The 15463-nt window shown below is 53.9% G+C and overlaps 5 protein-coding genes across 5 annotated transcripts; 2 read left to right on the top strand and 3 right to left on the bottom strand.

Annotated features, from left to right (window-relative positions):
• Positions 1-4882: 4882 nt before the first annotated feature.
• G6M90_00g048520 (uncharacterized protein) lies at positions 4883-5598 on the bottom strand (the record flags this gene model as incomplete). Its single annotated transcript, XM_014689481.1, has 3 exons — positions 4883-5053; positions 5214-5476; positions 5571-5598. 3 exons carry the CDS (start codon positions 5596-5598, stop codon positions 4883-4885), a joined length of 462 nt encoding a protein of 153 aa, XP_014544967.1.
• Positions 5599-6131: 533 nt separating this feature from the next.
• G6M90_00g048510 (uncharacterized protein) lies at positions 6132-7038 on the bottom strand (the record flags this gene model as incomplete). The annotated part of the gene is made up of 2 exons (XM_014689480.1): positions 6132-6784; positions 6900-7038. 2 exons carry the CDS (start codon positions 7036-7038, stop codon positions 6132-6134), a joined length of 792 nt encoding a protein of 263 aa, XP_014544966.1.
• A 2185-nt stretch (positions 7039-9223) lies between these two features.
• On the top strand, positions 9224-11899 carry G6M90_00g048500 (uncharacterized protein; the record flags this gene model as incomplete). Its single annotated transcript, XM_014689479.1, has 4 exons — positions 9224-9365; positions 9443-9825; positions 9897-10298; positions 10361-11899. 4 exons carry the CDS (start codon positions 9224-9226, stop codon positions 11897-11899), a joined length of 2466 nt encoding a protein of 821 aa, XP_014544965.1.
• A 669-nt stretch (positions 11900-12568) lies between these two features.
• Positions 12569-12981, top strand: G6M90_00g048490 (uncharacterized protein; the record flags this gene model as incomplete). The annotated part of the gene is made up of 2 exons (XM_014689478.2): positions 12569-12655; positions 12712-12981. 2 exons carry the CDS (start codon positions 12569-12571, stop codon positions 12979-12981), a joined length of 357 nt encoding a protein of 118 aa, XP_014544964.2.
• Positions 12982-13758: 777 nt separating this feature from the next.
• Positions 13759-15425, bottom strand: PHO8_1 (Repressible alkaline phosphatase; the record flags this gene model as incomplete). The annotated part of the gene is made up of 3 exons (XM_014689477.1): positions 13759-14948; positions 15027-15126; positions 15198-15425. 3 exons carry the CDS (start codon positions 15423-15425, stop codon positions 13759-13761), a joined length of 1518 nt encoding a protein of 505 aa, XP_014544963.1.
• Between the last annotated feature and the right edge of the window lie 38 nt (positions 15426-15463).

Genomic DNA, 15463 nt, shown 5'->3' with positions numbered 1-15463 from the left:
GGGCGGGCGACTGTGCTCAGTGGTGCATCTGCATGACAAGGGGGCTCCCGGGGGGCCGTCGAGGCGCTTGAGTGCTCTGATGCTCCTCGCGCCTTTTCACCGGGCCAAGAAGGTCAGCAAAAAGAGGCCATATGTCGGTACAACTGACAGGCTTTGTCCATGGCCTCGGAGGTTTTTTTGTTTTGTTTTTCAAAAACGTACACTGAATACTACACATATTTATACATAAACAATTCATGAATCAAATGGCTCTTCATACATCCGCCCGCGTCTCTACGCGCGTAGGCCCTGCGCGCAAGAACACCAAGAACCTGCCCGCCGTCTCGATTTTGTCACTTTTTCTTTCCAAGGATCGTCTCCAACCCTGGAGAGACAGACGTCAACTGCCTAAGTGGCCGTCGCCAGGAGAAGCGACCGGGGGGGCAACTATGACGTAGGTGACGGCACGGACCAGTGGGCGATTGAATTAATTCCAGAGGTCCATGGCCAGGGCCCAAGGCCAGCCAAAGCCCTCCGTTACCACAGCGCCCAATCAGCTCGTTCATATCTCGCACATCCCCATCACCACAGCCCGGGGGGGGTCAAGGGGGGAGGGAAGGAGGGTTAGGGGGCCAAAATGGAAGCCACATTCTCCTCCGTTGTCATATCAGACCCAAAAAAAAACCAGTTCGTCACTCACGTCCCTGTCACCCACGCACAGCAATTCAGTAGCCACACCAGACTCTCCTCGACCATGTTGGCCCGCAATCCAGGCGAGAGTCCAGGGCCTAAACTGGTCAGACATCGTTAGTGCCGTCGCTGTCGTTGCCCCTGCGGCCATTGTAATAGTACTATTACTAGTACTAGTACATACTACCAGTTGACACATGTGCACTCCGAACAAAACAACAGGAACAACGGGGGCTGCCTGAAATTCCTGGGCCATGACAGCATCTACCGAGTGCATTCTCCTTGTTCTTTAATTTTACTTGATTATTGCAGCCATAATCTATCTTCCAAGTTTTCTCGCCCTCCCCTGGAGTACTCCCACCGCAACTCCACATATCGGGTCAACAATCATGTACGGAATATGCTCCGTACTGTAGGCACTGATGCTTCTCCATCAAAAACTTATGAACAACTGGCTAATAATGTTCCAATCAGCAAACCCGAGCTCGTTGATCTCAAGTCGTGTTCCGACTTTTCCTCTCTACGGCGAATGCAACGTCTGGGCCTATCATGTCCAAGCAACCTGTCAGCAATCGTCAAGGACAATGTGAGCGTCTCGCCCAATGACTGGCTGACTAGTCCGGGGTCCAAAGAAGAGCAATGGAACTTTCAACAAGGCATGCTAGTAGGTCACCCAGTCGCAAAATCAATGCACGTCGAGTCGTCAAGTTTTTCTGATCCGGCGCCCTCTGTAGGAAATGCAGCATCAAACATCGACCAAGCTGCAGACGTACCGCCTGGCAATAAATAAATAAAAAAATCATGGGCCCGAAATCTCGGCGCTGCTTCGAAGCTATTTGGCCTTGGCAAAGTGTGTAATCGATATGGCTTCTCCTCCTCCAGAAACCGCTGAAAAGGAGGACTCGTCGTCTCGAACGTTCGACTGGATTCGGCGCCTCCTGGATTCTCGGGTCGTTTCAACTAGGCCTTGAAGACTCTTGGTCAGAACTGGGCTTTGCGGCTGTCCCGTGCATCTCCATCAACTGGTCCTCGTCATCACGAGCTCTTCACACTAGTTTTCCAAACCCCACGCGCCAGAAAACCCAAGCCTACGGATTAAAGCCTGATGGTCCGTTGCCATGCAGCCCAAGGCCCACGCGCTGGGAAACTTAGAGGTTCCCCTAGACTTCATGACCCATTCAACGGTGGCTCACTAGGAGCTTTTATTATGCTGCGGAGTGCTTAATTTGCAACTCTAGCTATTAGTTGCCGGCTCAGCGTTGAGTCAAAGACCGTTCCCAGGTGCAAGGTGGCCGCCGAACTACCAGGAGCCCTGTCAGGATGTATCGGCTAACATCAGGTAGACACGCATCCCAGCACAACAGTGCAGCAGGCGATGTAAAGGTACTTTCGGGGGGCTACGAATTACGTACGCCTCTCTCCCCACCTCTAACCGATTCATCCCTCACGACACGTGCAAGCAGGAGGCAGCGTTGAGAGGCTGTGCACGTCTGTATCACAACATGACTTCAGCCCTGTCGTTGAATTCCACTGCAAATCCAAGGCCCGTACAAATGATGATTGCTATGGCGATGGCAAAATGCCCCATCCCTACTTAGGCGGGGCATTCTCAGCTGGGTAGCTACCGGCGAACCAAGCAACTGGCAATTGACGAATTCACAGAGATGTCTTTCTAATACCCAGTGATGTGGTGAGATGCGAAACTCGGTGGATCTTATCAGTCTGTCTGGACCTCAGGTCTGTCTGTGTACGGAGTATAGATACGTCCTCCCTGCTCTGCCGCGTTAGGGATGGGAAGTGTCTGACGCCAGCAGATGGCGCCTAAATGCCGAGTTACACCAAAAATAGAAACTAGCCAAGACATAGTACTCCGTACCAAGATGTCGAAATGCTTCGTCTCGGCCCTTGCCTCGAAACGGTGCGCAGTCACGCAGTCACGTCGTGTCACGCTTCGGCCACATTGATTGTTTGCCATGGAGACGACATTTGGAACCAATTTCCGAACTGCCTCCACCTGGTGGCCTGTTTGTGCGGCTGCACCGGAACCAGCCAGTTTCATATGTTCAATTCGGCGATTGGATTCAGCGCTTGCGCCTGCCCGCGTTGGCGAACCCGGTGTAGTAGGGCTGCAGCTGGGGGCTATATAGTACTATCGCAATTGATACGAGTATATTGAAAAAGCAAGGAGCGCCGACAACTGACTGGAATTCCCCAGATAATCGCCATGGCGTCGGCTGCACTCGACCGATGCCAGCCAGGGAGGGAGAGATGAATGCTGCAAGCCACCAAGTAACGCTTGCCGGCTAGCCGGCTAGCACCAGACGTCTTTGATACATACATGTCACCTATAACATCAGGGGCGCAGAGATGGCATCCGAGGCAAAAACGCGGGCATTTGCGCGATGTCGGATGCAGAGCTTGACAAGTCGTCTGCAACAGAGCAAATCTAAGCCGGTATGCACGACGCCAACTTGAGACTGGCCTTCCCCGCACGAGCTCGAGTTGTTGTTATTAATGATGAGCAAGCAGAACACCACACACATGCAGATTGCCGCGTCTTCACCAGACCGACAAGTCAGAAGATAGGGGTCCCTTGCTCGTGTAACCCCGAGATACACGAACGAACATCACTTGGCGATACATCCATTACGAAATGAAATGAATCTATTCCTGAGGCCAAGGAGACGCGAAGGGGATGCCACGTGCGTGGCCTTCTGTCCGAGTCTTCTACGACACGACTGTTTTCGTTTGGGAATACTATTGGCCGCGTTCTTTTCTTTTCTTTTCTTTTTCGATTGCCGCGCGCGTGGCTGAAGCGTCGACCTAGCATCTCGAAGTACCCCATTCGGTATCGGGGGGGAGAGGGAGGGGGGACCCGTACTCTCTATTGTCTGTCGGCTTAGACCCGTCATTATTCAAGTGGTTGCTCATGGTGTGTTGATCAAAGCCCAGGTTTTCGTCTCTTTGTCTCTTCCCTCCCGGCTGTCTGTGTCCGTGTGACGCATTCTGACAAGTCAAACCTAGGGTGAAAGCACTCAAGTCCCACACTAATGCTGCCGGATTGCGTCAGTGGCGCACCATTTGGCATCCCAGCAGCATCCCATTTAGGGAATTGGATCCAGTACTGGCACGTGCCCTTTTTTGGTGTGAATGGTTGTCCAGTATTGTCGAGCCATGGGGATGTTGATGCTAATGTTCATGCTACTAGTCGCTACCATGGCGAGTTGCATGATGCTGATTCGGAAATCCACCACCAAGCTGGAATTATGGATTCAAGCTTTCTCGAATCGAACTAGCACAGCTACCCATACATCGTACCAACACTCTGTACAGTGCCACTAGGCAAGCCAGCCTCATAAGTCCCTAGTGCTTAGATCCCGTCGATGCCTCGTGTATCGTATTGAGGCTCTGTTTGCCACGCGAAACATCCGATTCTGCCGCGTCTCTGGATGCCACGATCTGCCTCGTCCCGCCGCGGCTTTCGTCACTAGCATGGCTTGACTACGTTTTTACGAGGCCCACGCGTGTGGCTAAAAATATCGAACACGCACCGCTTACATAGGCAGAGCGCCTGGTGTTTTCTTATCCGCCTTGGGGGCCAAGATTCACATGCGGCATTTGCATCCGACATTTGTTTGAGTCTTGGTTAAGTGGGCAGTGACGCATCTAGACGGCCCTTTTGAAACTCATGCCCCGATCCAAACACTTGTTTGTGTTCGAAGAGTAGCCAAAATCCGCCCATGACCTCGTCCAGTGCAGCGCAACCAGTCGTGTAAGTGGTTCCATTTCTCGGGACTAATCAACTAGACACCCGCGCGGGAGTTTGGTCCTGCCGGCGTATCGCGTCCGGTTCGACGGTATGGACACGTGCGTTTTTGTAGATTTTACGCAACGTCGTCCTTGGTAAGGGCACTTGAACAGTTGGCTGCCGGCGCCAACATCTATAGACAAAGGCGAACGTGAGAAAGGGGAAAAAAGAAAAAGGAACGCGAAGACATAACACCCCCAACCTAAACGACGGTGTCTTTCCTTTCCTTTTGTGCAAAATACATCCCTCATCCCATTCCCCGTAACAGACCGCCCGATTCAAAGGGCCTCCCATGACGTACAGTAAACAAGCGCACCGCGGCAGAATGAATCCACGTAAAGGCCCTCTACTCCTTGGCCTACGGCATATCTCTCAACCCCTGTGTCTGCGGGAACGCTTGCCGCCTCATGTACGACCTCGAGCGTTTCCTTGCAAAATCCGCGCAGTATTTGCCAGTATTTCAGAAGCGCGTCCTGGAGCAAGACGCTCACTGTGCGTCATGGTGATGAGGATGCCGTCGGAGCGGAAAGGGTGCGTGTTGTTGAACGCCTCGGGGAACTCATTTGGCATACCGTGCTTTTCGTGTCAGTTAGTTGCGATAATGGTATTTCCCTGCCAGTAGTTGAATTCAGCAAGGCATCGTGGCGAGACGCGGAATTAGTAACTGGAATCTTTGCATTCGAGGCCCCGACTCTTTGAGGGCCGCGAATCAGGCTGGGTGAATCATCATTCTGACGCGAGGCATTTTCCCATTGCCCATGTGCAAGTCATCGCCTGCAGAGGTTTCCGTGGAGAAGGTAGACTGAAGCAAGGCAATATCTTCCTGTGAGTAATTACCCGTGCTATCCGTCTTCCCATCTGTGGACAAGAAGGTCGCGGTCTGATACGACGGGTTGATGGCTGAGTGCACGGTCTCGAAGAGGTCCTGGACAACGTTCTCTGTCACGACTACAGGGCCATCGCCGCCTTGGTGGCGGGCAGAATGGTGTCCGCAAACAACTGTAACGCATGAGTTTATGCACGCATATTGTGTGAATGTGTCAAAAAGATGGCGCGCGCACACACAGTATGCCAAAGAGAGAACACGACGTACATCGTGTCCATTTGTAGGTGTAAATCATTCTGGCCGCCTAGATTATTCTTGAACTCCTGCAACACCCTCCAAAAGGTGTTGCAGTCGGGGCGATGCAGGTGCCATTCAGGGGGTTGTATGCGTCTTTATAGACATTTCGGTCCATGTTTGCGTCTACTTTCTATTCCCAGTAATAGGATGACAGAATGAATTGGACGGCAAAGCGAAGAAGTACATTTGGACATGAGGAGAATGATACATGCGGGAAACGATATGCATAGTCATTCCCTTCCACGCCACTCCCTGCAAAAGTCGTGGTTTTGGGGCAGCCAAGTAAGACTTCAGGCCTGCGTCGCTGGATTTATCAGGGCATAAAACGTATTATTGCACACCGACCCTAGCTATACTATGAAAGTAAATAAACCCTACATCAAAGTGATTAGCAACACATGCAGTGACACGATGACACCTAACGCCGCACCAATCCAACGCTTACCGAGTTCTGCTTCGGTATGATAGAACAACGTACACTCTTTCGAAAATGGGTCATATGACGCTCCCATCGCGAGACACCTCCATCAATTAAGAAGTAGCACTCTCAAAGTCATGGACAGGGCGCTCCTCTTGTCTCGGACCAAGTCCCAACTTTTGCTTCTGAATCCTGGGAAACACGCCCATGACAACAAGGACGCTGCCCGCAAGGACCGTCCAAAAGTTAACGCCCAACACCGAGCGCACATAGTCTGTCTCGGTGGCAGCCACGACCGTCGCCAAAAGCGTCAGCAGGATCAAGTACCCGACGTACCGGTGGTACTTGTATAGCGACTTGGCCCTCTCCTCGCCCCCGTACAGCCGCGGCGTAGCCCACATGGTGAGGCCGACGACGTACTGCCCCGCGAGGACGACGAGCGTAAACACGCCTAGGTAGGCGTGTGCAGAGTGAAAGTGCGGGCCGTTGCTACGGAATTTGTTGATCTCAATTATCGCAAAGCCGGTGACGATTGCCGCAAAGGCGAACAGATTGAGCGCCGCATGGACGTACTGGCCCACGCGCTTCTGGTGAGGCGTGTCGCTGGAGATGGGCTGCTGGACGAGGACGGACTGCGTGAGCGTGAAGACGGCGGCCGACATGGCAATGGGGTGGCCGGAGAAGAAGATGATGGGGCTGAAGAACATGTGTGCCCAGATGTCGGCGCAGATGATGGCGACGCCGAGCTGGGCGAGGGTGCCGGTTCCTGTTGACGCGGTTAGTCGGGGACTGTGACGAGGACTGCGGGTTTGTTCTTCTTTCGGATACAGTGGGCTTCTGGTTTTCTCGTGGGATCAAGCAGTGGCGGGGGAGAGCCTTACCAATCACAAAGGCCCTCATGATGCTCGCTCCCGTGGGCAAGACTGCATCCCCGGGCTTTCCAAGCAGCGGTTCCGTCTCAGCCGCGACGATGGATTCGCGTGCTGGTGGCCGCTCGGGGAGACCTGTTGCGCTCGCCATTCTATTTAACGATTTTTTGTTGTGCCGAGAGTTTCGTGCTTTGCTCAACGAAGGCGTTGGTGCAAACCTTGCTGGCGGACTGGTCTGTATTGAAGCTAGTCTGGAGCGTGTGCGGCTAATCCAAGTCTCTGGCGGCAACAGATGGAGGTTGTGGTGCGCTGGGCTTGAGGGGAGCACACTGGCGGTCTGCGGCTGATGAAGACGTCGTGGATGAGTGATGGATGGGCGGATGGACTAGAAGACATGTTTGGGAGCTGCCGGTTTTTGGGGCTGCTTCGGATTCTTCATGGCCACGCAGACTGATGGTTGACGACATGAGGTCGAGAGGGGCCGTGATTCCGTCTTACAGTTTGAGCTGGCAAGGGAGCTTACATTTTCTCGGTACGTGACTGGTTGGATTTCCGTGTGGTAGGACGGGAGGCTGCTGCGAGAGCCCCGCCCCCGCCATTGATTGGTGGGTGGTGGAATGAGAAGTCACAATCTATGCCGGCAATCACGTCAGACTTGGATAATGTAACTTGGTACTCCGTACTCCGTGGTACGAGGAAGGCACTTAAGTACCTAGATGTAGGGCCACTGGTGCCTACTCCGCAGACAGGCTGGGTGCTGAATTTACCCTCTCTTCCCGATCCATCGAGGGTAGTCACCTCAGGCCCGCGGGTGACAGAAAAGCCAAACACGCACCACTCACTCACGTGGGCAGAGTGTCCGGTATTTCTGCTGTCCCCTTGCTAGGTGCCTGACTAGTACTCCGTACCATCAATACTATTTACTCCTCTCTCCCGTCAGCTAGAGGCACTAAGAGTGGCAATCAACATCCCCGCTCCGCAAACTGGCTTCATACTTACTCAAGTACGTGTCGGTTACCCCACGAGTACTCCGTACTGGATCGAGCATGGTTTGATGGCAAGTAATGCATATGCCCAAGTATTATCTGGCACGTCTCGGCAAACCAGTCCATAAGATCCTCCGCGACCCAGAAAACAGCCCTCAGTTCAAAAGCCATCCACCCACCGAACCACGTTTTCCACCAGTACCAAGTCTGGAGCAACCCCGGACTCGGCGGCCGTCAGCCTCGGGTGCTTTCCGGCCCCGGCACCCATCACGAACCGGCCCGGGATCCGATCCAGGGTAGCCCCAAGCACCCGGGGCCGAGGGGGAAGAGGACACTACTTTTACGCAACTCAGGCTTGCCATGCTCCCCAAAAGTAGTGTCAAGCGCGCCGCCTGGAGGTGCTGATTGCGAGGGTGGACATGTGGTGATTATTCTGTTTGTTCCAAGCTGTGGAGCACGTACCTTTGCCTTTGATTGAAATGAAAGGAGGTGCGCATAGAGACAACTGACGGGAAATCGATACCTAAAGAAAGCAAACCGAGTGCGGTATTCATTTTGTAGGTGCCGCCTTTGTTGGGCTGTCCATCAACCCTCTGGTCTTTTCTGATAGCCATGTTATCAGCTTTAGTGGACATTGGTAAGTATCCAGTCCGTTTATTTGCCCCGTGCGATTGACGAAATGAGGTCGGTATGAAGGACCGACAATTATGCCCACAAAATGATGGTCGAAATCCATACTTGAGGCGATGTTCACGTGTCCTAAAGTCGATGCATGGATTAAGGAGACGGGGTTCCGACGAGGAACACGACTCCGCACTGATCGAACGGGCACATTAAAAAACGCTCCAACATATCGGCCTTCTCACCCGAGCGTGATATGTGCACGCTGCATCAGTGCATGTATGTACTCCCTAGATTGTGGGCTATGTTACCTCGGGATCATGTACGAAGCCTGAGAAGGTGGCAAGGGCAACACTTGAAGCCTGCATTGTGTGGTTGTGCTGTTTTGGCTTTGTCTCCTTGAGCTCGGGCGGCGCACGGACCAACTTTCAGGCGAGCCAAGCCAGCTAAATGACGACGTGCCGCAACTCACCTTTCAACTCAACCCATCGGTTCCTTGCAGGCAGACAGACACCTGATCTGGCCGGCTCCATTCTCTCCCAACACCTCACACGACGACGGCTCGCGAAACAGCCTCCCTGACACGGGACAGCTCATGACGACTCCCAGCCTATTACCAGCAGTTTTCTTTTTCCCTCTCCATCCCCACAGTGCTGCGCCGTCTGACTGTCATCAAGGGCAGCCCAAGTTCCATGAGCTGCCGAGTGTGGTCTTGCCCCTCCTTCCGCCATGGACTCGGAGCACCTGAGCAATAATGGCGAACCCAAGCCACGAGCCATGCCCGCCGACCTTCCGACGTCCCTAGACGACCGAAGACATGCTCCGATGGAAGACTACATCCCCGAGACCGAGATGTACGATGGCTGGCAAGGTGAGTTAGTCTAGGACGCAAAGCGAGCCACAGTGAGGGCTGGCGCGCCGACGGTCAATGTCTGACACCCTTTCAAGGTCAATCCCAGTTTCTCACAACGCCGGCGTTGGCGAAACCATTAAATTTCGGGAACCTGTCCCTGAATGACGACGCCGACTATGAGCGAGATATTCCCAAACCTCCCAAGGATAGTGACACGCGACTCATGGAGATGTTGAAAGCCCAAGCAGCAGCTCATCAGGCCGGCCACGGACTCGAGGATGAACAGACTATTCTCAATGACGACAAGTTGTCTGAATCTGAAAAGAAGGACATGCTACAAAAGGCAATGATCATGGCAGCTAGCAATGGCGACGTGGGCAAAGTCAAGAGGCTGCTTGGTGGAAACGGCCAGCCCTTAATCGATGTCAACGCCGCCGACGAGGATGGGACACCCCCTTTGATTTACGCGAGTTGCTTTGTGAGTAGAGTTTTCTTTCCTGGCGTCTAAATGACGACGACGACGACGATAATGGCCTAATACCTGAATAGGGACACGAAAGCGTCGTCAAGGTCCTCATCGACGCTGGAGCCGACGTCAATAGGCAGGACCGGAATCAATGGAGCGCTCTCATGTGGGCCATGACGAACCGACACAAGGGAATCGCAAAACTACTACTGGATAATGGCGCATCCTCTGACCAGAAGACTTCCTCTGGCCGAACAGCCTTTGACTTTGTCCCCCCCGACAGCGACATGTCCTTTTATCTGCACGACAACGGCTACAATATCGGAAATGCCGGAATGGGCGATGACTTTTACAACCCGGGCTTCTCGCAGGACCGGTTCGAAGAGGAAATGGCAGAGAATGAGTTGCGCAGGAGGTTGATGATGGACAGTGCCAGAGACTTGGAGGTTGATTTGGGCAATGTGGGAATCGACGACCAGCCCGAGGTGCGTATAATACCGGAAAGTCGTTAGGGGCGTGTGTTTTCCTGTGCTGACGTTGCGGCTAGCCGGCCGACGAGTTTGAGGAGGAACAGCAAGAGTTTGACTGGAGCCGCTGCTTGCACGACCAAATGTTTGTCTTTCAAGAACACGAGCTCGACCGGATACTCGACATCATCATCACCAAAATGACACCCCAGCGCTCGCCGACACAAAAGCCCGTGCCGGCCAACATGATATTCCTCAGCGCGAGATACGCGCATTACCACGCCAGCCCCGAGTTGCTGGAGAAGCTGCTCGTCACGGCAATGGACCTGATTAATGACGTGGTCGAGAGGTGTCAGTGGGACATGACGATACTGGCGTTCTGGATCTCCAACGCCACGCTGTTGTTGCACTACCTGAAAAAGGATGCGGGCCTCGTTGAGGCGACGGCCGAGTTTCAAGCGCACCTCGCCGAGCTCATCAATGAGATTTTTATCCTCATTGTCCGCGACGCCGAAAGACGCCTCGACAAGGTTTTGGATGCCGCCATGCTCGACCACGAAACGATCCCGGGCTTCGAGGACATTACTTTTCAGAACGAATGGAAGCTCTTCAAGCGGAAACAAACAGTCAAGGAGGAGCCCTTGGAAAAGAGATTCAGGCCGCCCTCGCCCAAGCAGCGCGCAAAGCCAGCGCCTCGAAACGTCACATCGCTTCTTTCCTCGACCCTCTTCGTACTGGACCTCTATGACATCCACTCAGTCATCACGGCACAGATTGTTTCGCAACTACTGTACTGGCTTGGCGCAGAGCTTTTCAACAGAATCATGTCCAACCGAAAGTACCTGGCACGAACCAAGGCCATGCAGATTCGCATGAACGTCTCCATCCTCGAGGACTGGGCGCGAACGAATAATCGACAGGCGGAGCACTACGAAGGCGGCGACACGAGGGCCTCTGGGGAGACGGTCATGGATGCCGCTCGGCGCTTTCTCGCCCCCGTCATCCAGCTACTCCAGTGGCTCCAGTGCTTCTCATCGCTTGACGCAGACGACCTGGAAGCCCTCGTGGGCACCCTTCAACAGCTGAAACGGCTCACACCACAGCAGCTCATACACGCAGCCACCCACTACCGGCCAGAAGTCGGCGAAAAGGGGCTCCCCAAAAGCGCAATGAAGTATCTAGTGGCGATTCAAAAGGAAGCTGCACTCAAGCGGGACAGACGCCGCAGCCGGGCGGCATCACCGCTGCCCAAATCGGGCCCAGATGCCAGCAGCAGCCCCACGACACCGGTCAAGGGCAGATCAAACAGCGGCAATCTGCTCGACACCCCCGGAAGCGTGGCAAGTGCGCGCAACCCCGACGCCAACGACGCGTCAGACGAGGAGGAAGACGCACCCGAACACTTGCTCATGGACCCTGCGCTGATGCTACCGTTTACGCTGCCATCCGTCACAGACATGCTAGTTTCGTACGGCGCAGGATTTGGGGGCGTCAACCGGGAGCGGGAGAGGAAATACATTCCCTCGGTTCCCGCCGAGTTTTTGGAGAAGCTTGAAGTCAGCGGAGTGCGGAAAGAACCAATGTTTGAGGAGAAGGATTGGGAGAATGAAGAGGTGTAGGTTGACCGATGGGCATAGGAAAGAAATAAAGAATAAAATACAATGGGCGCCTTTTGGCAGCTTGACCTTTTGGCTAGTCTTGTATTCAACCTCATACAGTCGGCCCGCAGGCGGTACCCGGTAGGGGAAACCGAAAAAGAAACCATCATCGCTGACCATCTAGCAGCTTCGGCTAAAAACCATTGAATTCAGCCGCAGCCTAGGGGGCCTAAAATACAACAGCGTCATTGTGCGGCATTGTTTACAAATTACACCCACGACAGGGGCTCACGTTGGCATGGGGTTAGTACTGCGGGATGAAGTCAATGTTGACAAAGGCGTCAAGTCGTTATTGTGGCTTCCAGACGGGAGGATCGAGGCGTGATTCCTGCTGAATGCGTCCGTAAGTCGTAATTGGCTCGTAGTGTCAGCGGCCAATCGCGGATGAGGGCCGGCCCGAAATGTGACTGTAGAAATTGTTACTCACCGTGGCTTCCAGTGCCGTTCTCCGCTTGGTGCTCCGTTACATTCTCCACTCATGCGCCGAATTCCCTGCGAGAGACCGAGTACTAAAACTTTAATCAACCACTAAACGGCAACGGCTAAGCTACATTCAGCATGTTCCTGCGACTTTTCCGACAAGGCAGCTATCATCTGTCTTCGATCCAGCGCCCCGCTTCTCCATGCAACATGCAACAACCACTTGGCACCGAGCAAGGTTTAAAGGTGTTGCCCAAGATCATGTCAGATCCCCAACAAACCAGCGTCCGTTTCATGGTACGTCTTGCTAATAATGTTCTAGTAGGCAGTGTCGCTAACAAAGGGGGTGCCAGGCTATCATTTTCGGATCCAACGACGCCTGCTTCCCGGACGCTGAGAATGGAGAGCATGTGCTACTGGACCGGTACAAGAAGAACCTAGTCAAGCTCTTCACTCACCCTGCCCTTGAGGCTCACAACCCTCGGCTTCTGCTAGTGATCCCGCCGTTAATAGAGGAGAGACGTCTGGATCATCGCGTCAAGAGTCGAGGCTACTTGAAGCTGAACCGCTCCAACGTCGTCACGGAGCAGTACGCTGATACATGTGGGGAGATTGCCAAATAGATGAATGTTGGCTGCGTTGATCCCTGGACTGCGTTCATGTCCGAGGCCAGTTGGCAAACCGGTGATCCCATCTACGGTTCTCAAGACTTGCCTGGGAGTGACGCCATTGGAGCCCTAATACACCACGGTAAGTTATGCTTGACATGATGGAGGGTCACAACTCAGCTAATGCCCGTTGCAGAGGACTGCACGCCACACTAGAGGCATACGGGATCTTTTACCAAGAGTTCATCAAGTGATTGCAACAACTTGGCCTGATCAAATGCCCGACCAGTTCCCATGGTCATGGGGTTTGACCACGGAGCCACGGAGCACCAAGAGCCAGCAATAGAGGCCCATGGCCGAATATCCCGGATATCCAGTTTTACATCAAGTCACTTCTTGCACCATGCCGTACTGAGGATAGCATATAACGGATACTCCTATGAGGATCTTGAGAAGACCCGCGCCCCTGCTGCGTTTTATTTGGCCCAGATGTGGCAGGAACGGCCCATCCCTGCGTGGCTGGGCTCATTTCATGGCGTGCTATTTCATACATCTCACTCTAGTCTGCAACGCAGGGAGCAGATTGAACCATCACGTCGTTACCAGAAGTCGTTGCTAACATGTCGATTCCACGTATCGCGGCAATTGAGACTAGCATGGTACAAGATAATCCAGGATGACTACAAAATCAACCCATGATATAAACGTCCACCATGTTCACGAGTCCCTCTTTCGTCTGGCACAAACATCTCCCGGTCCTCAATTAGAATAAGGTGAGCCTCCGCATTCTCGTCATCTCCCCCCTTTGCCGCCATACCCCTCAAACTTGACCCAGTTCTCCCTCAGAGCCTCCGTAGCCTTGTTTAGGTTAACACCGAGCGCCGACTCCATGTACAGTGCCAACTGGGTATTATCCGTGTGAGGCCCCAAGTACTCCTTCATCTGCGAGTACGCCTTGTCGCCAACGGCGAAGCCGTACAGAGGGACGTCGACGGCCGAATGGCCATCTGTTGCCCACGTGATGCCGGCTGATTTCGCAAAGTCACGCCTGATGACACTTCCCATCTCGGAGATGCCGTCCCGTTTGAGAACATCAAGATACTTCTTAACATCTTTGTCAGAGGCACTTACAAGTCCGTACTGGGGAAGAATAACGTTCCTCAAGTAAGTTGCTCTGTCCGGGCCCTGGTACAAGGCAAAGGCCCTCTCGAGGTACTCGGACGTATGGTTAGCCCTCTCCAGCATGGCAGGGTTGTAGCCGGTGCCGAGGGTCAGGCCGCCGGTCTCGTGGTCCGCCGCCGAGAGGATCTGGGTGTCGGGGTTTTCGGTGACGAATTTCCTCAGGAAAGACATGACTTGGTAGTACATGGCGATGTCGTGGATATGCGCGGCGATGTCGTTGGCGTGGCCTGCGTGGTCGATTCGCGAAGCTTCAATCATGAGAAAGAAGCCCTTGGGACGGCTTACACCGTCCCTACCGTCTCTACCGGCCGTGGTAGCATCGGACAGCGTCTTGATTGCGGTTTGCGTCATTTGCAGGAGAGACGGCTCCTTCTCGTTGTCACGATCCAGCTCATAGGCCATGTGGCTGTCGGCGAAGAGACCCAAGAACGGCAGGGGGACTTTGCCCAGGTCGCGCGAAAACACTTCCAACTCTCTTTTATTCCCGGCGTAGGAGAAGCCCTGACCCTTGGCCCATGTAATCAGGTCAATTGTGCTGTTCCCACCCGGCCTCTTTGTCTGGTAATGGCGACGACCGCCGCCCATGATGAGGTCCACGACCGATCCTAGGGGGTGCTTCTGCCCAATTTGGTGGCTGGCAATCTCGACCTCCAGACTTCTATTCATGACGTGTGCGCAGTAGCCAGCAGGAGTGGCGTGGGTGACGCGCGACGTGACGACGAGGCCGGTCTTGAAGCCCTCGAGGTGTGCTGCCTCGAGGATCGATGCTACCGGTTTGACGTCGCTATCGATGCCGATCCCTGCGATAAGTTAGCAAAACCCTCCCTTGTTTTTCACGGCCCGTTACGAGCAGCATGTGGTTGGCTCAGTCGACTGACCTGTATTATGCGTCTTGTGGCCAGTCGCAAAAGCAGTAGCCGCGGCTGCTGAATCCGTAACAAATTTATCAAACGACTGGGTGCGCACGGTGCCAATCATCTTGATGCAGTGTGAGCATTTTTTTTTTCGACTCTTGTCCCGTTCACAATCTTCCAGGGAGGTGCACTTACGATGCCATCGAGATCGGTCGCTGTCGAGTTGGGCCGCAGTTCCGTCCCATTCTTGTTCATGATGCTGATATAATCTCGCCAGAGGGTCTGCGATGCAGGCCCAAATCCATCAGGGACGACGTAGATGAAATTTCGGACCCTATGACTTCGAACCTTGCCCGCAGGCGCCGCAAACGCGGGGCTGCTCAAGGCGCTCGCGAGGAGCGTAAGAATTGCGCGCAACAACATGCCGATGTAGCCAATTGAAGGCGTAGCGGTCACGGGCT

This window comes from Metarhizium brunneum, chromosome 2 (genome assembly GCF_013426205.1).
Source record: "Metarhizium brunneum chromosome 2, complete sequence".
Taxonomy (NCBI): domain Eukaryota; kingdom Fungi; phylum Ascomycota; class Sordariomycetes; order Hypocreales; family Clavicipitaceae; genus Metarhizium; species Metarhizium brunneum.
This window is presented reverse-complemented; position numbering and strand designations above follow the sequence as displayed.